This window comes from Sugiyamaella lignohabitans, chromosome B, assembly GCF_001640025.1.
Source record: "Sugiyamaella lignohabitans strain CBS 10342 chromosome B, complete sequence".
Classification (NCBI taxonomy): Eukaryota; Fungi; Ascomycota; class Dipodascomycetes; order Dipodascales; family Trichomonascaceae; genus Sugiyamaella; species Sugiyamaella lignohabitans.
The window spans coordinates 2,697,333-2,719,195 of record NC_031674.1 but is presented as its reverse complement, the minus strand read 5'-3'; the positions used below and the strand labels follow the sequence as shown (position 1 = coordinate 2,719,195).

Genomic DNA, 21,863 nt, shown 5'->3' with positions numbered 1-21,863 from the left:
AGCCACATCCACAATCAATAACAATACAAGGCCATAGATATACAATGGAAAACGATTATCTTCTAGACACCTACGAACTATCAGACACAGAACCTAATGATAATACATTAGGATTACAATCGAACCAAAATGTCGACAATGCTGCAGCGGATCTTGGTATTGCTGAGGAAGTGGTAGTGAAGAAGAGGAAGCCAGCAGCTAAACTAGATGAACACCGTCTACTTGGTGTCAATGGCATTCCAGCACTTAAAGCAAAAATAGTCCCTAGAATGAAGTTTAAAGGCAAAGGTCATGCAAAACGAGACTTGACAAAAATTCTTAGCGCGTACCAAATATGGGCTCATGGACTTTTCCCCAAAGCTAATTTCATGGACTTTGTGCAACTGGCCAAGAGAGCGGGATCCACACCTGTCATGAGAGTATATCGTCGACAATGGATCGAGGTAGAAAAGAAAAAATCCACCTCAGACTATCTTGACGAGATGTACGCGTCCCGTAACCAAGGGAGTGAAGACCATGGTGACAACACGATTATACCAGAAGCCATTGACAACTACGAACAGAGAGCTAGTGATATTATTCCCGAAGAAGAATCGTTGTTTTTCAGTGATGATGGTATGCCCGATGCTTCCAACTTGCTTTCCACCGGCAATATTACAGTTCAATCAGACCCATCGGCAAACCAATCCCGAGAAGAAGAGCAATTTGACGAACAGGACGAGATATGGTCGTCTATTCACCATTCCAATCAATCTGCTAATAAATCACCTTCTAATCCAACTCTATCAACGTCAGAAGCACAAGAAAGCGAGACTAAAAGCCCTACAGAAGCACCTCCGACTAATGAGAATGCCAATAGTGACAGCGAAGATATTAGCGACAGTGAAATTATCGCTCTAACTGAGATGAGACCTACTTCAAACCTGACTACCGAAGAAAATGAGGAAGAAGGACAAGAGTTTGATCTCTTCGCTGGCATGGATATCTAGTACTTGTAATAAGCTTCACTGAATTTATTTATTTATCTTTTTAATGTTGAGTTATCGTTTGTTTAGAGCCTCCACTTGATGTGTTCGGAGAAATGTACAGCGATATAATTCGAATTAACAACCAATACACACGAAAAGTTAACATATATCAGACGACTCTATACTCGTCTATATAGGCATTCAACTCTTGGATAATCTCCACAGTCTCATGGGGGTTGGCAATCCAGACAGTACAAGCAGCGAGCCTGGCTTTGAAGTCATTAGCACCGATGGATGCAAACTGGTCTCCAACATGTAAAGTGCGACTGCTTGGGATTCCTCCCAGGTAGCTCTGTAGAGATAAAACACCATATCTTTTGTCACCGATATCAACCCAAACGTCACTGCCACCGTTGAAGGCGCAAAACTGGACTCGTTTAGCAACCTCTGTAATCTCTATAGCTCTTTGAGCATTAAGTACGACTTCCTCCAGTTCTTCGCGACACATCTTCTTTCCTGGAAGAGGAACAAGTCCCACGCCACGCTCTTTGCGAATGATGGTTGCTGGAAGGCCCATTTTGTTCCGCATAGCTGTAAGAATCGCTTCTCCCAAATCCAAAAGTTTCTGAATATCCAACTCCACCCAGCTTGATACATCGGACAATTGCCATACCTCAGGTTCAATCCAAACGAGCTTTCCAGTGGTCCCATCAAGTCGAAATAGGAAATTTGACTCTCCACCCATAACTGTCAAGTTGCATTTTTGCTCTGGAGTTAAAATTTCACTGTTAACAATTGCTTTAGTCAGTTCACCAATCCTTACCAGATAAGGATCACCTGATTTATCAGAGTAGCCTGCCTGAATTATAGTTAGTCAATATTCTTGACAGCCTCCTGTTTTTATCTCTTTTTCTTACCGCAGTGACAATGCCTATATGAATTCCTCGAGATAGCAAGTTGATCAATGTTGGAATAACCTCACTATCGACTTCTAAGTTCTTTCCATCATCGTACTATATTGTTAGTTTGACTTGAAAGTTATAGACCAGTTTTCTTAATTATGGATTTCCACTTACCAAAGTGACATCTCCATCAAAAGTCACGAGCTGTACTGGGAGTTTATTACTACTCAAACTCATAACCTGAGCAGTATTCAAGATGAGTCGAATATCATTGAAACTAGGACTGACAAGACGACGTTTCGAGATAGATCGCTTTTCATCCTGAATGTAGAAAGCTCGCTCAAGTGGGAGTCTTGTAAAAAAGGTTCCAACCGAAGGCAGCAGCTGTCGTAGTCTCCCTTGAGCGGGATCTCCTCTCTCTTGCAATTCAACTTGATAATAAGTTAGATCATTTTCGTGTCAATTGAAAGAAGCAGACAGCACAATACTAGTTCAATATTTTCTTGCTGTCCAGAAATACATACTTTGCTGATCTATTAATCTTTCAACATCAAAGAAGATCTCGGCGTACCTGCGACGGGCTTCGTTGGTGCTCTTTGAATCATCACCCGTTCGGAAGCTGCTAAGTGACCCAGCATGCAAAACAAATGGAACCTGTTATACATTGTTAGATTCACGTTTGTCCTCACAATTCACCGTCTCCTATGGATAAAACACACAACATCTGGTAACCCTTTGTCGACAACTGTGCCTCATCTTAATCTTTCACCTAAACAGACTATCCCAGATCAACTTACTCCAAGGAGTGATTTCATCCATTCAATAAACTCATCACGACGGTGTGACTTAAGAGCATCTAAAACCCAATTGTTAGATTATTGGGACCATTTGAATTGAAGGGAAAGCACCTACACTCTACTCGATATCTGAAGCGGTTAGATCGGAATGGTTGGCAAGCCTGCCTCGGACAGATTAGTAACTTACCTAGTGGTCATTTATATTGATTTCCTTGATTTCCTTGATCTTTCTCAAACTAATATCTCGGCTATAGAACCAATTTTTAAAACCGATTCATCAAAGAAAGAACGCAAGTGTCAAGGATCATCGAACATCGTCAGAGGGCATGCTGGTCATCTGAGCGGCTATGCAGTGTGGGGATATGCAAAAGATATTCCCAGTATGGCATCTTGGACCCCTGCATAACAAGTTTATTTAAAGCTGCTTTTAATTACAATATCCAACTCTCTTCATGCTTATATAATATATTATTTTTTAAGAACAACCCGATTGATATGCTTTGAGCCCGATAGACATAAAGGGGTTAAGAGTAAAAGGGTGTATAAGCCATTCCTAAGTATAACTTTCTTTAACCCATTGGTAACCATACTTTTGTTACCTGTCAAATGATTGAACTTGTCAACCATACACTCAACTCTTTGTAAAACTACATTGAGATGTCATACAGTGTCCTGAGAGTATACTAGCCCTTAGATCTGGTTTTGTCCGAATAAACCAATTCACAGTTTTCATAGAGATAGAGTGTTAGCAAGAGTTAAGTTTTGACCGAACAAGTGGTGAAAGCATAGTCCGTGGAAAGTATATATAGTGGAACTTAATAAATCCAATGAGGTGAATAATACAAAAGCTTTTGTTCTAAAATGCTTATATTGACTCAGTAATATTCGTACTCGGCATGTTGGTGATTATCTTCCATAGAGATGTCTTGAGCGCCTTCCTGTTCCTCTAAATCTTGACTGTCCCCTTCATTTTGCACAAAAACACTATACACCGAGGCTTTCAATAGCGTAAATACAAGAGAGGACTTGGACTCCAGTGCCTGAAGTGTGTCTAGAACCTGAGAAGTAGGCACTACTGTGAGTTTAGAGAGGGATTGAGATAACTACAATTGTTAGTAAGTTTAGCTTAAAAAAATAATGGCATATGATTTGGCTCTTACCTCGGCAAGATTTTTGGCTAACGTCTGATACTCGATCAAAAGCTGCCTTTCTGTGTCCGACAACCCTGGGACAGCCCGGTAGTCTTGGCTGAGTGGATCCGGATTTGATGAACGGGTCACACTAGGAATATGCGTATTACCGTGGTACTCGTCCATACCTAAACTATTTTAAAGCAGAGCAGCAAATAGAAGATAAGAGAAGATAAATGCTGAAGCCAACATTAAATGGAAATGGCACTTTATTTACGCGTTTTAATAGATAGGAAGGGATCAGATATTTGGAAAGTCCTTTTATAGACTTTATGCTTGTCTCCACAAAATCGAGATTTTCAAGTGGGCATTAATAGGACTTTTGATTTAAGGCAGACAGATGTAGACACCGGGATAAATCTCTACATATGGTATGCCCTTAGGAAGGCCAAGGTCACGAGATTGTCTTTCTTTGATATTCTGATGCCGGGTAGCTTTAATGAATTAGAAATGTGTGGGGCTCTGGCATGTACCCCGAGGTAAGAGAGGTAACCAACCGTCTTTAAACAATAGAAACCAGCTCACACGAAAACGGATTCCGACGTACCAAAATTTACCGCCGGGCCGAAAAGATGTTGCATTATCACGTAATAGACGAGCTTTTTATCTGATCTTTCAATACTCACAGCCAATCTTATTCCCACATGTACATTTGCATGTGAGGTTTCAGTAATAATTATTTTATATAAGCACGGCACTAGATCAGATAACTCCCAAAAGGGCAACATGGTCCGAACCAGAGCCGCAACAGTTCTTAATCCTGCATACATGCGGGTGAATTACATATGTTAGGCCCTAGTATGGGTCTTGTCACCTCTTTCGACTACCTTTGAGGAGCAAGCCTGGGGGAGCGGAATATATCGTCCCTCTATAAAACTCTTCATTTATAAACAACGTTTTGGCATGTGCGTCATCTTTCCGGAGAACCAAAGTTATTTATCAATTTGTAGGTTTTAGCACTGACCCATCGGTTACGTATAGATGGATAACGGTGGTTCTGCAAGTTGTTATTAAAATTGGATCAAGGGTGTGAGTATATTTCATTATATTTACGTTTATGACCGGGCTGGCGACCCTATGTTAGTCTAAACTAAGTGGATTCCGAAGTGTCAGGTTTTATTTAATTGTGGCAGTTAATATGTGGAAAATTACTCCAACTGTTCCTAAGGAGGTCAAGAAATTTAGGACCGCTGTCACAGCAAAGTATGGCCTACAGACATTTATAGCTGCTACAGTTGTTATTGTATTGTTTGCATTATTCCATTTCATCGCTCCGCTGGCTTCGCGGAGGATAAGTAAGCGAAGACCTAATTTTGTGAGAAGTGTCGCTCGAAAGATATTCCAGTTACGGCAGTCGTATTGGCTCCCAGTAACTCTGACAGTATGGACTCTGGGATTATCATATTTTATATTTTCAGAATGCTACGAAGATTTGACTTTTCTGGTTAAACGTCTTGGTAGAGTGACAGTGGCTTTGATGCCTCCTCTGTACTTTTTGACATTACGACCATATCCTTTTCCAGAATCATTCTATTTACAACTGCTACCATATCACAAATGGCTCGGTAGAGTGATTGTCATTCTCATAAGTTTTCATGCTCTTCTGTATTTCTATATTTATGCAGTGACTGGAAAACTACATAAGCTCTGGTCAACACCAAACCTTTGTGGAATTGGTGCGATTACATTGTTTATCCTGATAGCATTTTCGTCTCTCCCTCCTCTGCGTAGGAGGTTTTATCAATGGTTTTACGGGATCCATTATTTAAGTGCATGGTTGACTGTAGGCATGATCTGGTGGCACTCTACACCCCCTTCAAATGGATACATGGGAATGTGTCTTGGAATTCTACTCTTCCAAGCTCTTTACAGATTTTTCCAATCTGCTCATACAACACTGCTTGTTCAGTTTATTTCCCCAAGTTTGTATCTCATTACAATCCCGAAGACTAAACTTCCAAAACGACTGCGAGATATGAAATTTGTCCCTGGATCTCATGTTCGACTGTCAAACTCTCTTTATAAACCGAGCACATGGCTACAATCGTCCCATCCTTATACAGTTGCTTCACTACCTGAGGAGCCAATTCTTCAGTTAGTGGTGCGTAAATCTCGATATCCAATCAAGTTACGACAAACATACTCAATGCTGGGAATATTCAGATCTGTTTCGACGCAGTTTATGGATGATGCTCGTACCGGTGGTATACGTAGAGCTTTGTTTATTGTTGGTGGATCAGGAATAGCATTTGCAGCTCCAGTATTTAGATATCTTGAAAGTCTAGGTGTAGAAGTTAAACTTCTATGGGCAATTCGAGATCCCCAGGATGCAAATGTGTTGAAATCAATTAAATTGCATGATGCTGTGCTTGATGGCAGAGTGGAGATCTATTTTACCAGAGAAAGCCGATTAAAACGTCGTTTGAGCACTGCTTCTTTATTAGAAGCTCAAATTTATAAGGAGCTGAACGACGATGAATATCTAGATATCGCAGTCGACGATCTGTGCTGCATGGATACTCCTCAGGTTGAACTCGACGAAGAGAGACAGTATGACCAACATGGTTATGATGATTACGACAACAATGATGAAGAAAATAACGAAAGTGGTCACTATGAAGCAGTCGATCATGACCATAAATCATCCGCATCTGCTAGTGATGGCAGTGAAAGTACATTAAGTGGAGGTGAAGCATCAGAAATGCCTGATGGTTTACCATCTAGCGGATCGAATGAAACAGATCCCCTGTTGCTTAGCCGACCAAAATTTATAAAATACTCATCTGAGCATGTGATAGACCCTATTCACCATCCTCGACATCCTCCATCTAATCGTTCTAAACCACGATATATTGATATCAGAGACGAATACTCATATGCAATGTTCAACAGCCGACCAGTTCTTAATATTCGACTACAGGCTTGGTTGTGCGGTATATCCATAGATGCTGATGATTGCTGCTGTGTGGACCAACTTCTCCAGGTCAGCCAAGAAAACAGACGAGGTGGATGGGTAATATCAGCCGGATCTCACAAACTAGTCCATGATAGCCAGCAGTGGGCAGAATCAAAAGGCTTCAAATTCTATCAAGAAGAATTTAATTTGTAATTAAAAAGCCAGTCATTTTTTAATAAAAAAACAATCTATATTTATCATTATATATTTGTAATATAGATTAATTGCATGTCTCAAGGTCATAAATAAGGAGAAAGTTTAACAAGACAAAAAAAATCCAAAATAAATAACATGATCTAGGGGGTCTAGACATTGTTTAGGCACCATCCTTGGGTGTCTGTTGGGTAATCATAAAATCTACGTTATGTTTTCTAGCCCGCTCATCAGTCTGCGGACTAGCATATCGATGGTCATCGTGGGATTTTTCATGCTGTTGACGGTCTGATTCAGCAGCGGCCACACTAGCCAGCACATTCACACCGGAATGTTGCTCTGAAATTTGCGAACTTGAGCCCGTTGCTGTCGCACTTGCATTCGTGGCAGTGGTTACAGTTGAAGGAGTGGGATGGAAGCGTGAGAAGCTGGCAGTAGGTTGCGATCCCGACCATGGGCGCGACATTTGAATTTCACCTCCTCTTAACACAGATGCTTCTGACCGATGACGAGCATGTCCCATACCAGTCCGTTTTCGAATATTAGAGTGCACAACTGCAGCTGAAAGTGCTGGGCTATTACCATGAGACTGAGGACCACGGCCAGTGGGAGAACCTGGACGATCAGTTATAGACCGTCTTCGCTTCAACTGCTGTTCTTCACCAACTTCTTTCTTAGGTGAACCAGATGTTGCTGAAGTCGCTGGAAGAGGTCCTGGTGCACTTGTTCCTGGGGAAGGAATGCCGCCCTTATTTTGGTTAGGAGTCCAATGATGAAATGTAATATGTTGGAGAGATGACGACGGGGAAGTTGGAATTACAGTGGTTGGTTGTACAGGAGGAGGAAATACTGGACCAGACTGTGAGTTTCCAGTCTGCCAGGTTTGTCGAGCGGGGTATCTTCCAGGAGAGTTATATGTCGAAATTGCAGATAATGATGCGTGATGGGCATGGCCTGGTCTAAATGGATTAGTTGACAATGGCTGAGGTGTTGGGCCAGATGCTGAATTTGAAGCCAAAGTTGCAGATTGTTGCTGAGGACTCAGCTGTTGCGACTGTTGACGAGGATGCTGTTGATACTCGGCTGCCATTTGTGGTGGCAGCGACAAATTGCGTTGGTGACCACCAATAGCAGAAGCAGAACCACCTCCGCCTGAGATAGAGCTAGCCGAAGGGAACCGCTCCCTATCACCTAGGCTTATAGCCGAAGCTAATGCTGATTTATCACTCCTACTGGCCGATGGAGCATGCATATGAATAGGTTCATGTTTTGGGGATGCCTCAACGGAAACGCTTCCGACGGAGGCAGCTGCTGCAGCAGCCAGAGCAGCGGCAGCAGCAGTCGATGCTTGTTGCTGCGAAACACTACTACCACTAGATTGCGTGGAATTAGCGCCAGCACCAGCGGCAGTTGCTGCTGCTAGCGATGAAGGAACAGATCCAGGATTCACAGCCCCATTGATTGATTGAAATAAAAGCGGAATAGAAGTCGGGGGGACTTTATATGCAATGGCATCTTTAATTAAATCCAAGCTCCTCTGCCAAATTTCCAGTCTATAGTACTCTTGCTTGGTACGCTCTTGTTCAGCTTTCAATTGAAGTGCTTGAACAAGAGATTTATCAGAATGATTCCAATTAGCACCACTTGGACCCAAAAGAGATACTAAAGCAGAATCATTATGGGCATGCCGCCTAGAGTTAGCAGCACTCTCTATTGGCGGTGATATTTGTCGTCTTTCAGTTGAACCAACAGTAGCAGCAGTATCAGCTGTAGATGGGGCAGTGATACTACTACTTATAGGTGTAGACGAAGTAGTCGCTGCAGCGGCCAAAGCGCTTATTGATGTAGATGCAGATGATGATCGAAGCTCTATATGATGCCCACCACTGGAACCCAGGCGGTTGTCAGATGTCTTTAACTGGGTATCATCAGAAACTGAAACTGATCGCGCTACTGGTTCTGCTGTACTAAATCCAGTAATCACAGTGGATGAAGACATGCTACTGCTGGGACGCTGAACTGACCCAGAATCAGTCATAGACGAATCACCGTCGGCGTCAGCAGTATCTTTGTTAAGATCTGGCGACGTGCTTGAAATCCTCTCCTTGGCAATATTATTAGCAACACCAATGGTGATTTTGAATGCACTTGTATCAGGAATAAGAGTTTGGTTGCCAATAATCTCAGGGCTGGTACCACGAGATGAAGAAGAAGAAGAAGAAGATGATGATGATGACGAACTAGACGTAGATGACGTTCTTGGAGATGATGATGATGTCTGTTCAGTGGTAGTTTTGTTAGTTAAAGTGGAAAAAGCAGATCCTGAATCAATGCTGCTTGATGACCCTGATAATACAGCTGCCGCACCAACCAAACTGTTTAAACCTCGAGAGTCTTCAGACTGTTGCTGTCGCCGTAGTTGATGATTTGGTTCTCCAAATGAATTCTTAATTAATGAGGATCTTTTTTCTACTTTATCACCGTTTGGGTTGGGAAAGGTGAACGTCTTTAAGGGTTGTGGAAAGGGTTTTGGATTTTGCATATTTGCTTTGACTCTGTTGTCGAAACGCGTGTTCAATTAGTAGATGATTGCCTTTTGTGATATAATTTTTTGCTTTTTGGGGTGTTGATTTGTGATTATCTCCCAATTAGGTAAAGAAGGGGGGATAAAGTTGAAAGCAAGTTTCTCAATTTAGCTTCTTAATTGGGAGGTGAGGGTAAGGGTCGATGTCTGTTGTTTGGATTATTGACTGAGACAAGATAGATAATGAGCCAGAAACTACTGGGTATAATATAACCTGCTGAACTGGCAATTACTGGTAATTTGACTGGTGTTGGTAGGTTGTTTTCCACAATTGATCCGGTCTTCAAAATCAACGATGTTGTGGTACAAGTAACAGTAATATTAATGTCCAAAAGGAGAGAAAGGGCCAACCAAAAGTGCCTTGTTGCAGCTCTCTGTCTGTTTGTTGATATTTAACCTGCAGTTCCAGCAATAGTAACACGGCACAAGGTAGGTGGAAATGTGTAGTGTGGTTGAGAGTCTCGAGAACTTGGTAAAAAGTTTTTGGTATTCACCGGAACGTATTGGAACAGGAACAATTCAATGGGTGTTTTTTTTAGTGGGCACTCGTAGCCACGGTATGGAATCAAACCCTTGAATTATGTAACACCCACACAGAGCTTCTCGGAATGAACTTGATTTGACTCGTGTGCACTAAAGCACTGATACAACAACGATTCTTGATTGCTAGGACAACTATCAGATATCAACGTTGTCTTACTGTATCTCGACTCGGTTAAACACTTTGTTTGTGATATTCAATCCGCACTGTCTGTGTGATCAGTTAGATTATTGAGTTTATTTAATAAAATAAAACTTTGACTCCTGACAAACTCTTGAACTTTGAAAAAATTAACGCCCACCGCCCAGCGAATCATCTGGCTCTGTCTCTCTCTCTTCTGTCTCTCTGATTCACCAGCTGAAGACTTCACCGCTGTGACAACAAACTTACTTATTGTTTTTCCAACTGAGTAGAGGCTTTCATCAAAAACCGTCTTATTCTAGTATTTGGAAATAATTGTTAAGATTTTCTTGGTCTTGGAAATATCAGATCAAGTTCCGTTTATTTAAATCACAAATTGTTACTGCTTGTTTACTTTTATATGGATTAGCTCTACTTTAGGACCCCTGCTCACTGGCTGATCCTGTGGAATGTACCATGTACCCAATCTGTACCTTAAACTTTTTATAGTATTGCTAGTATTGCTAGCTGGATCATACAATATGCATTAATTATACATACGTTGAACGCCTGTTTTGTCCGTTCCGGTTGAGATCTATGGTCCCCTCACTGAAACAGTATCACTAATTTATGGTACCTAACCAAGTTCAATGTTCTCTATATCCCAAATTTCTTTCTATGTTCAACCTGACCGGTCAATCTCGACCCCGGCATGAGCGTGACAAATATTAACATTTAGATCGGGGGGACCCAACTATCGGATGGATGCATATATAAATATGCCGTATCACATGCCAGCTCACAGGAACACACCTTTGAGCTGGGTCCACGGACATCCTTATTTCGAACGAATCCTGCACCACAAGTTCATTGATACTGTGCTTTGCACAACGCAGGTACTCTTTGTTCCTGAAACCTCTCTTGTTGACTTGACTTGTACCTTTTCACGCCTGGGTGTTTCTCGACCAACTGTGGTAACGTGCACGATAGATTTAGACACTCCTTTAGACACTCCTTTGGATTCTCACGCCTAGTTCCACATGTCACCACACTACCTCTCTTTCATCACTTCAGATCACCCCTGCCGTTAAGTATTTTTCCAACTGACTGGTCTACCCTCATTTCAAACCCCACTCCCCTGCCGCGTTCGTGAACTGTCACGCGGCAATTGTCGACTATCAATATCTCTCACGACTCGCCCTCAAGCCTAATTTGGTCCTATCCTAACAAATTTCGTTGCCTAATCAAGTACTCCTGAAATGTGCTTAGACAATGGCGCCTATCCTGCATATGCAACTTTGCTTTTTATTCAACTGTTTAATGCAGTCACTCGCCATCTGCAGTGTACGACTTAGAGCTTAAGTTATCACATAGTAAACGATGACTTCAATCATCTCTATCCAACATACATTCACTTCTATCTATTGATAACGGTATCTTAAATGATTTAAATATTCATGCTTTTTGCACTTTACTTTGCTATGATAACTAATCGGAAGATGTACAAAGATCTTTGATATTTTCTTATATAAGGTAATACCATGTATTATATTCCTATATATACGAAACGATATGAAACTTAGGGTAAATTTGGTTTAAAACACTTTTTTCAGTCCCGTTCGTCTAATATACTGTCATTTCTATGCGGTTTCACTCTTGTCCATGCTCCTGGCTTCCGGAAATTAATGAACCCAAAACTTCCAACATCTTCTCGACCCTCTGCAAATGATGGCTGCCTCAGAGTAATGGTATCACCCTTTTGACTGGCAGCTGTATTCGCTGTTTCACTTCCGTTGCTGTTGTTAGATGTATTGTTTGGCTCGGTTTGTAATAGATCACTTTCATACAAAGCTGGCTCGCAAGGACTGATGCTGTTGCTGCGACTACTCCGACTGCTTGCACTACTTCGACTAGCACTACTTGTGTAGCTACTACTGCCATTTCCAGTATCGCCTTGAATTCGGTTAACACCTTTATTTTTGCGGGCTCGCTTCCGCGACACTGTTCTGGCCCCTATACTGCTGCTCCTTGAATGTGTCATGGATTTAGTTTCATTAGAATGCCTCTTGTTTGTGTGTATTGGTCTGCCAAAAGGCATTGGTGCTGATGCCCTTTTGGATTTATTATAAGGCGATGAGTTTGCCAAGTTATATGAAGGTTTTCTGGCCTCTAGTTGGCTAGATAAGTCTCTTTTATGTTTTAGGGGTCCATGACCGGTGATTGAATCAACGCTATTGCACATAGAAGTAGCAAATAGCTCTGGTAATGACGCAGAATGTCGGTGCTCAGTGTAAAGTTGATTTGTTTTCTCCACTCCTACGAAGCTAGTGTCACTGAACAGCAACTCTGTTAAGGAACTATTAGAAAGTCCACTTCCCCAAAGCTCATTATTGTGACCACCACTCTGAAGGTTGAATGACTCCATGGTCCTATTTTGACCCTCCTGTGTACTTGCCGTGTTATTCAACACCAGATTTTCAACCCCATTAGCTGGAAGATAGCCAATGTCGTCAAATTCGTTACCTACCGCTGTGTTCCGTGCTTGTCGCGATTCCTCTTGAACATCACTATTCACGATACCATTAGAATCGATATTGAGATTCACTAACTGACCCCTGTCTAACAGTCCATATTCTGGAATCAAGCTCGATATGTTGCAAATGTCGCTTTTGGTTCCGAATTCTGATTGTGTAACATTTTGTTTAATTACATCGGTAGATGGATGTGAATTTAGAACTTCACTCGAAATTGCATTAGGCAGCCCAGTCTCATTAATATCTTTGAATCTCTGCTGGTAGTTTAGTTCAAAAGAATCATTGGGCAAGTTATTTAAATCAACCGTTCCTAATGTGTTTTCTTCCTTCGAGTCAAAGTTTGAGTCTATCGTTGGAAAATGTGGTAGGTCATTAAAGGAATGGCTTATGCCAACATCTACATGTTGATTACTTTGTGTGGTGATATCTGTTGTTGTTATAAGGGGCTCATTACTAGCCTCGAGATCGTAGTAAAAGTTTTGCTCATTTCTAGAAACACCGTTAATGGAACTGGTACCTGTGTGGCAATTTGATGCCAATGAGATGTTTTCTAATATCATACCATATTCGTTTACGTCATTGTTATCAATATACTCATTCTTCTTAGTCGGCATGGGCTGTTTGGATGTCTCCTGGCTACTAAGGCCATAGTTGCTGATTTCCAAGTCTTGATTGTATCCGTTCTCATCGTCCGGTCTAATACCAGAGAAATCATACTTAGAAGGTACGATTAAGGATCTAGGAATATCCATCACTAAAAAGTAGTTAACAGTGAACCATTCACACTGGTTACTCAAGTTGAGAATCCAAATCGGCACGAAAAAAAAAATTGGACTGTTATTTCTCAGGCCATTTAATCGAGGGGTATGCCGGTTCCTTTCGTTGTGTCTTTGAGTGAAATACACTTGGAATCGACTGCTAGCAATTACAAAATCTTTGTGATATTGTTCGAAATGTGCTTCATATTACAGCACCGATTAATAATGTGTGAGCCACCCTCCTAGTTCCTATAAACTTTTTTTTGGTACTAGTCGGAATAAATGTTCTTTTTACTTTAAGCTGGGCAAAAAAAATTCAATATATTTATAAGAACAGCCAATATTTTCCTCTATCTGGTTTTAGACCCTTTCTTGCTTCGTCCAAGTTCGTAACGGTACTGGCCTAAATGGGGTCAGGTATTAATGCTAGCCAAGTTTTGGATTTGTTAGCATGGTGCTTGTCGATTAAATAGGGCAACAATAAGTGGATTCTAAAGTTTAACAAATTGCTAGAGATCCCCTGACACAAGCTTTTCTCCAAACTTTTCTAATGTGAAGTATGGGAAGGGGAAGCTCTCAGCTACCTGATTGGAAATTGGCATGTGCAAGAAAGAAGCCAAAATCGATTGGGCTCGAAACAGGATCCAAACTCGCGGCGAGGAGCTGGCGAGCCATGCATCGATGTTTGTATCGCAGCCAATTCCTAACTCAAAGAGCATTAATCGAATCATCCAGTAATATAAACGGCTCAGTTTGTTCGCTAGTATATTAAATTAACTGAGCTCTCTCATAAACATAGTTCGCAAATGATGAAAACAACAAAAACATTCTTTTATATATTTATAAAGTTAGATCGTACCTGTCCGTTTTCACTTTAGTTAAACTTTATACAAGTTATCCAAGAAGCCTGTAGCAATACGTTCAGCTACTCCTACAGTGGAGATACTACCAGCAACGCCATAGAGTGCCGCAGTTCCATCGCTAGCTTTAGTTGATCCTCCACTAACAAGCTCAGCAACACTATCCTTAAGATCACGGGTGAGTTCGTCGACTACTGGCGGTGTTAGCCTAGTACAGGCAATGTGAAGAGCCTGAGGATTTTGAAGGGCATTCAAATGCCATCCTTTAGCTGACATTGTATCAGCCAGATCATATATATTAATTTTGGTGGAGGAAAACGCAACTACTGAGCCCAGTGGGTCGCCCATGATGTATAATTCGGGGATCTCATTCTCGATAAAAGCTCTGATAGCTCTAGCAGCACCAACAATGTCTTTGCAAGCCTTTGTGTAGCCGTCTATGCCAATTCTCATTAAACTTGCCCAGCAGCCTACCATAAGAGCACCCGGACGAGAGCCAGCTAATGTTGGGGAGGCATACAAGCCACCTGACCAATCGCTACTAACGAAATACTGGTGACTACGCAGCTTTTCTGTTCTGTACAAAATAATAGAACTTCCCTTGGGTGCAAATCCATATTTGTGAGTATCGCAAGAAATAGATGTTACACCTGGCACTCTAAAATCAAACAACGGGATATCCTTGAATCCAGCGCGCTCCAGAAATGGTACAATGAACGAACCTAAGCAGGCGTCGACGTGGAGAGGAATTTTCCATCTCAATGCAATCTTTGACAAGCCTTCTATGTCATCAATAATTCCGTGGGGGAAATTAGGAGCAGAACCAGCAATCAAGACAGTGTTCTTATTAACCAGCTTTCGAACAGCTTTCAAGTCCACTTTCAAAGTAACTGGGTCTAAGGGAGCATGAACTAATTTCATCTTAAAATAGTAAGCAGCTTTATCAAAACCTGCATGAATTGTTACAGGCGCCAAAATTTCTGGCTCAGTTACGCCTCTTTCTCTATATGCCAGCTCACGGGCTGCTAAGCATGTCAACAGAAGCGATTCGGTACCACCACTTGTACTCGTACCACAAGCGCCTTTTGGTGCATTATACAACTTCAAAACCATAGAAACCACTTCCGACTCCATCTTACGAACACCAGGGAAAACATCGGGGTGTAATTGGTTAGCAATGGAGTATTTACGGTAGGCCTCTGTCTGCATGTCGGTCATGTCCTTACCGCCGTGATAAACAGCTCCTGATACTCTACCATGTTCCCAGTCTGTATGTTTCATTTCATTATTTTTATCCAGTTCAGCCAAAACTTCTTTCTCACTCCAGCCTTGCTCAGGAAGCTCTGTGTAGAAGCCTTGAGAGCGATCAATCATTTTCTTGTCCAAGCCCTCTAGAGCCTTGTTCAATTCACCCTGAACCTTACCCCTTATTCCTGGCAAGTCTAAAAATTTCCTCATCAACGATTTAGCAGTACATTTATAAACATTCTAAAAAAGTTAGCCAAGCACTTGAAAAGTTGGAGGAGACTATACACATACCTTGATGGACCCCACGATGCCGTGACCATATACATAAATATAGCCCTTCTCTAGATATTTTGCGACAAACCTATCCTAGTTAGCTTTGAATTGAATTTGAATATGATATCTTCTCTGAGAAACTAGCCTACTCACATTGCAAAGATAATATCACGAATCCTATTGTTTATGTTAGTTAATGTGGCCAAGATTAAGACCTGGATACGTGACCGACCTCCAGGTTTGCTAGATCACTACTGTAACCTAACATTAACATACACCTCGAAGCAAGAAGCTTGCCCATAATGAGTCTTAATTTTTTCGAGTCCATTGTCAACATAAATAATTCCCGTCTCAATATAGGGGTCAAGTTCCTTGGGAACGTATGATCGTAACTTGTCGCAATCCACGTGCTGGAGGACTGAAGCCTTGACCAACTCCAATTGGTCTTGAAGATATGACATGGTTTGTTTGCCTGAACCTAGTAGAGCTCCTCGTGGAACAGAATTCTATGCCAATATGTGTTTTACTGCCCGGTTCTTGAATGGCGTTAATCGTATAAAAAAGTCACTAACGTCTGCGCGTTATAGGCAACCCCGGCCAAATAGAGTCCGGTATGCCCGATGTCAAATTAGCCTCATATGTCAGACGCATAAATATTGAACAATGCTTCTTTGTCCAATACTATTCTGTGACAATTAAAAGCATATCAAAAGCATATCACTAGAATCATGACATTGTTTTATAGTAGTAAGAAATAAAAGTAATGAATGGGTTATATGTTTTATTATATTAAATTCCTAGACATCGCAACATGCAACGCGGAAAGGTCGTCTCAAACCATCTTTGAGGGAAGAAACTGCCCTACTGGCCTAAATAAGTTTGCTGATAATTTAAAGACTCTGAACTTTGTTAAACTCTGTATGTGAGCACTGTTATAATATATAATATCCGAAATGGGTGTTATTCTTAGAAGTAGTGGCTGATTACTATATGTAGGGCTTTGATGCATCTTGGACCCTGCATCTGCAGGGTTCAAATAGAGGTTACATGAGTCGTGAACTGTAAATGACTAGCACCCATATGCTATTTGTGACGAGCCATTAATTTTTACTTAGAGGGCAATTAATGGTAATGTAATCAACTAAATGTGATCTAATCTCGTTCGTATCAGTTTTTCGGTTAACCTACTCCGAGCTAGTTGAGACCCAGAAACAGATAACTTCCCACTAAACTGGTGTCTACGTTAATTTTTTTTCTTTCTTGAAAGGGATTCTAGTAGCCTTAGAAGTTGCTTGTCAGGAAAGAATACCAGAGTTTGGAACAATGAACCACCGCAAATGACACGGTCAGAGCTTTAGAACTGTATTACCGCGATGTATCTGCGCCGCACGTTGTAACTTTTTTTATGCACTTCACGAACTTCAACATGATTTATCCATCAAACCACAGCATATACAACACATATTATAAACCATGTTCAGCCCACGGGTATTAAGACTGCTGGGTCAGTCACAGAAATGCCGACACCACTCTACAGGCACGCTTCGTGCTATGACACATATTCAAAAATCATCACAACTGCCACATGTTGAGCCAGGAAAACCATTCGAGGTTAGCAAGGTCATTGGAGATAGCATGTTCCCTAGCTTAGACAAGGTTTCTGCATCGGACTTAGTATTGAAGAAGCTAAGTAACGACCAAGGTAAAGCATGGTACACTATTACTCGCACCAGATCTGGTCTTCTTCCAGTGTATAGCGATATCAAGGCGGACGGATCGGTTAAGACAGTGATTCGCAGAATTGAAGGAGATGTCTCTCAACTACGGAACGACATCAAATTAGCATTGGGAATTTCCAAACATGATATCTACATTAAAGATACATCGAAACAAATTGTTATCAGAGGAGACTATGTGTCGCATGTAAAACAGATTCTCCAAAAGGCAGAATTTTAATGGCTTATGTATAGAGATCAATGTAAATAGTTCCATCCAGAAATCTCAAGAACCCCGGTTTGCAAGTTATTTGAGCTACGCTCGAATACTTAAAACCGTAAAAACAGCAGGTAGCTCCCCCTGGAGTTTGGCAAAATTCATCAACTCGTGATGTAGTGCACTGAAAACTTTAATTTAAAAAACAATATACATAGACTAATCTAAACATTCCGAACCAATTAGTTAGCAACGTTGAAGAGTGAGAACTGGCGTACAATTCCAGGTCCGTACTCATCGTAGTCACGCTTCGTATAACAGTAGTTCTTGAACTCAGCAGTTTGGGCAAGCAAACTTCCGCCATACCAAACAGCATTTCTTTGACGTTTGTGCGAAATAACTTGCACTTCAAGTCCCGATGACTTGGCGCCACCACTTCTGACTTCGGATCTCTTGATTCGCGTGTCGACAAGTGATTTGATGTCACGCTGTAAACGACGGCCAAAATCCTTAAACATGGTAGAACCACCAGACAGGACAATGTTCTTGTAAAGGCCTTTACGAACGTCAATAGGAGACGATTGGACAACTGAGTCTACCACAGTAGGTAAAGGAGTCAGGTAGTCGGAAGAAGCAATCTCCGGGTTAAAAAAGATCTCTGGGGCCAAAAATTGTTCATAACCAACATCGACTTTAACCGATCTTCCCAAACCTTGGTTCACAATAAACTCCTTAAACCTATCATTAGGTTCCTTATCGTATCGCTTGAACTCATTGACAATGTTGGGGCATACGTAACAGAGGTTCTCTTTAATAGTCTCTGCCGTCTTTAAGCTTGTGTCTGGCTCGTTTCGGTCACGCAGGATACTCTGAATAAAGTAAGTAATATCTCTACCTGCAATGGGGATATTCTTAATAGCTGAACCGATAACATAACCCTCTGCTACGGGAATAACATGAGTAACACCGTCACCACTATCAATGACAGTACCAGTCAAAGATTGTTCCTTGACCTTACCAGAAGTCCACGAAGCTGCTAGAGCCAAAACTGCCTGAACTGCAATATATAAACCAGCACAATTGAATGTTTCAAACATGATCTCGGCGGTGTTTTCTCTATTCTCTGGAGGATTCAATGGCGGCTCGGTGAGCAAGAATCTATGGTCCTCGGGCTCACATCGCAAATACTTGAAAATCGAGTTCTCCCAGAACCTCTCCATATGGTCCCAATTGTCAATCTGACCGTGACGAATGGGATAACTCAATCCGTAACCTTCATTGTTAGTTTGTGTCGTGTGGAGGCATGCCTCCGGCAGCTGGGGCGTAGCCCCAGACCCCTTGGCTCCTGCTTCGCATGAGAAAACTAAGATTTTCCAGCGATATGGGCCCTAAATCTTTGTTGAGCAACTTACCTGGACCTGCACCAGCCTGTAGTGCTTCGTCTCCGATGAAGAAGTCGAGATCCTCGGTGCCCCGTTTCATCGATAAGTGACCTCCAGAGGTTGCACCGCCCGACCCGGCTTTGGCGGTTTTGGAACCACCACTCGTGGATGTTGCAATAACTGTAGGAAATACATATGAAGGGGAGTCATTGCCTGCAAATCCTAGTTTGGTCAAACCAGTACCACTGTGGCTGTGTTAGTATTTCGACCTCTTCCAGTCTATCTCGTCACCAAGTTAAGTTAAACTTTGCCTAGAATTGGTGAACACAATCTAGAAATATCAACACATACTTGTCTAAAGCAATTGTTAGTTAAATTTGTTCTCAACAAATACCCATTGGGTTGAGACGTCCCGTCAGAGTTCAGATTCATACAGTTCCCCAGATAACTAGGAGCGAGGAACCATTGAATACCCCGATGAACGCCATATGAAACTCAATCCCTACATACCCATGACAACGGCTGGAGCTCCTGAGTCTGACATGATGCTTGTATGCTATATTGTGTCAATTGTGTCTATTCTCGTAGATTACTGGAGAGACAATTATTATACTCCACAGGTATGCTTAGTTCGTTGTATCGCCGTATCGCCAACTAAACAGCCTGCCAGCCCGGCCGCTGTCAGTTCAACTTGCCGCAGCATGGTAGCCGCGCCGCTTGCAGTGTACTACTAACATCAGTTGAAAAGTGAGAATTCCAAATCATTGGCCCCGTCCTTAAAAAGTCACATGTTTCAAATATCCATGAGTCCTTCAATGTTCTGAAAAGTGTGAATTATAGGATTAGAAGCAATAACTCCTGCTGTTATCAAAACCTGTATTCGGAACCTAGAAATCCCGAAAGAATCCATTTTCAAAGGGTATCTGCACGTCTTCCCCTGAATTTTGTCCCCTGCCCAATTTTGATTTTCTCGAACAAAACTGCAACTCGAGACTCAATTACGACTATTTGACGTTCCACACAGTTAGCATTCTAAAATTACCAGAAATGATCGCTGCTCGCACGATTTTGCGCCAAAACATTTCATCTGGCTTCACGATAAAGTGTGCTGGCAAACTAGCCGCCGGTAGCTTACGGATCAGATTCAATTCTACTGCAAGTGATCCAATTGTAAGATACCGGGAACAACTTGAAAAGCGAGCCAAAGCGTAAGTCCTCAATTAGGGAACATGTTTTGACCAGAAATTGAGTCTCGGGAGTTGGTACTTTTCAGCCCTGAATACTTTGATTTTTTTTCTTTTTTCGTGACCTAACAGAGATCAGTGAAGGAGTGTCATCTATTGACGAACTCAAGGCCAAGCTTAAAGATAATATTGAAGCTAAGAAGAAAGAATTCAATAAGATTGACCCTTTAAAGTTACTTGAAGAACATGAAAACAAGGTCAAAAGTGCCGAAGCTGAGAAAAATGCCAAGGAAAGAGGACCGCTACCACCTCCACTACCTAAGGCCGAGATCAAGGATTTGAAGACATATATCGACGTCGACAAGATCAAGTTGCACGATGCAAAGGAGATTGAAATGATTTGGAAAGCTCGATTCGCACACAAGGAGAATGCTCTCTGCGGAGCTATTAATGGACTCACATTCAGTCTGATGTATCGCAATGCTCGCAAGAATCCGTCGTTTGTGCTGCCACTCCCTCATGAAAGTGAAGGAGTCGAACTTCATTTCGCTCAATGGTCATTCGTTGGTGCCAACACCATCCATTGCATGCTCACAACACTAGCTGAGTACAAACTCCATCAAGACTTTGCTCGCCCACATACCACACTCAGTTTTCACACCGAGCTACTGGCTGATAAGGAACTGGTCCTAATGAACGGTTTAGTTGAAAAAGATTCTTCTCTGCGATTAGACGACGCTGTTTTGTTGTCACTCAACCTCCAGCGATTTTACACCGCTGACCGCAGCACTGCCTCTGGCTCACGGAAAGTTGACCTTCTAGAAAGCTTCAACAACGGTGATGCCAACTTCTCAGTCGATGCTCTTATCACTGAAACCGAAACACTCGACTAATTTTTCCGATCCAAACATCAACTGAAGACATCGACGGCGGAACCTCTCTAGCCTCACATCGTGACGAATCCTCGCGTCAAGATCCCCACACATCTCCTGCGAAGCAGGAGAAAAAGGGTCTGGAACGTAGTCCCAGTCGCCGGAGGCAGACAGGACCCACGAAAGTCATGTAAGACAGTAAAAAAGAGAATGCATTAATATTTAACAAAATAAAACAAATAGGAATTAAAAGTTCTGGGCGGGGTTGTTGGTGACCGAGGTGTGGTACTGGTCAACGTTAGCACGGAAGACATTAGCGTCGTCATCGAAGCTGGTCTTATCCTGGCCATCCGGAGAGGCGGCTCTGAACTTCTTCTTGCCCCAGATTCTCCAGCCAACAAAAGCCAAGCCTGCAATAAGAAGGGCACCGCCAACACCAACAACGGTTCCCACAATGACAGGAGTGTGGTTGGTGGAGCCACCGTTATTCTTTGGAGTATTGGTAGCGCCACTGGGAGCGGCAGTAGTAGTTGATGAAGCACTAGAAGAGCTGGTTCTGCTGCCAGTAGGAGATGAAGTATGACTATGCTCAGTAAAAGTCGAGGTCGA

At 42.0% G+C, this 21,863-nt stretch overlaps 8 protein-coding genes across 8 annotated transcripts; 3 read left to right on the top strand and 5 right to left on the bottom strand.

Moving 5' to 3' along the window:
- Positions 1-44: 44 nt before the first annotated feature.
- Positions 45-989, top strand: CSM3 (Csm3p; the record flags this gene model as incomplete). Its single annotated transcript, XM_018879866.1, has 1 exon — positions 45-989. The coding sequence occupies one exon, from the start codon at positions 45-47 to the stop codon at positions 987-989; it is 945 nt and encodes a 314-aa protein (XP_018737742.1).
- A 148-nt stretch (positions 990-1,137) lies between these two features.
- ISN1 (IMP 5'-nucleotidase) lies at positions 1,138-1,713 on the bottom strand (the record flags this gene model as incomplete). The annotated part of the gene is made up of 1 exon (XM_018879865.1): positions 1,138-1,713. One exon carries the CDS (start codon positions 1,711-1,713, stop codon positions 1,138-1,140), a length of 576 nt encoding a protein of 191 aa, XP_018737741.1.
- A 4,119-nt stretch (positions 1,714-5,832) lies between these two features.
- On the top strand, positions 5,833-6,966 carry FRE8 (Fre8p; the record flags this gene model as incomplete). The annotated part of the gene is made up of 1 exon (XM_018879863.1): positions 5,833-6,966. One exon carries the CDS (start codon positions 5,833-5,835, stop codon positions 6,964-6,966), a length of 1,134 nt encoding a protein of 377 aa, XP_018737740.1.
- Positions 6,967-7,129: 163 nt separating this feature from the next.
- BOP3 (Bop3p) lies at positions 7,130-9,508 on the bottom strand (the record flags this gene model as incomplete). Its single annotated transcript, XM_018879862.1, has 1 exon — positions 7,130-9,508. The coding sequence occupies one exon, from the start codon at positions 9,506-9,508 to the stop codon at positions 7,130-7,132; it is 2,379 nt and encodes a 792-aa protein (XP_018737739.1).
- A 2,312-nt stretch (positions 9,509-11,820) lies between these two features.
- On the bottom strand, positions 11,821-13,497 carry AWJ20_2887 (uncharacterized protein; the record flags this gene model as incomplete). The annotated part of the gene is made up of 1 exon (XM_018879861.1): positions 11,821-13,497. One exon carries the CDS (start codon positions 13,495-13,497, stop codon positions 11,821-11,823), a length of 1,677 nt encoding a protein of 558 aa, XP_018737738.1.
- An 884-nt stretch (positions 13,498-14,381) lies between these two features.
- Positions 14,382-15,821, bottom strand: DPL1 (sphinganine-1-phosphate aldolase DPL1; the record flags this gene model as incomplete). The annotated part of the gene is made up of 1 exon (XM_018879860.1): positions 14,382-15,821. The coding sequence occupies one exon, from the start codon at positions 15,819-15,821 to the stop codon at positions 14,382-14,384; it is 1,440 nt and encodes a 479-aa protein (XP_018737737.1).
- A 1,536-nt stretch (positions 15,822-17,357) lies between these two features.
- Positions 17,358-17,840, top strand: IMG2 (mitochondrial 54S ribosomal protein IMG2; the record flags this gene model as incomplete). Its single annotated transcript, XM_018879859.1, has 1 exon — positions 17,358-17,840. One exon carries the CDS (start codon positions 17,358-17,360, stop codon positions 17,838-17,840), a length of 483 nt encoding a protein of 160 aa, XP_018737736.1.
- Positions 17,841-18,058: 218 nt separating this feature from the next.
- On the bottom strand, positions 18,059-19,036 carry ARP3 (actin-related protein 3; the record flags this gene model as incomplete). The annotated part of the gene is made up of 1 exon (XM_018879858.1): positions 18,059-19,036. One exon carries the CDS (start codon positions 19,034-19,036, stop codon positions 18,059-18,061), a length of 978 nt encoding a protein of 325 aa, XP_018737735.1.
- Positions 19,037-21,863: the final 2,827 nt, after the last annotated feature.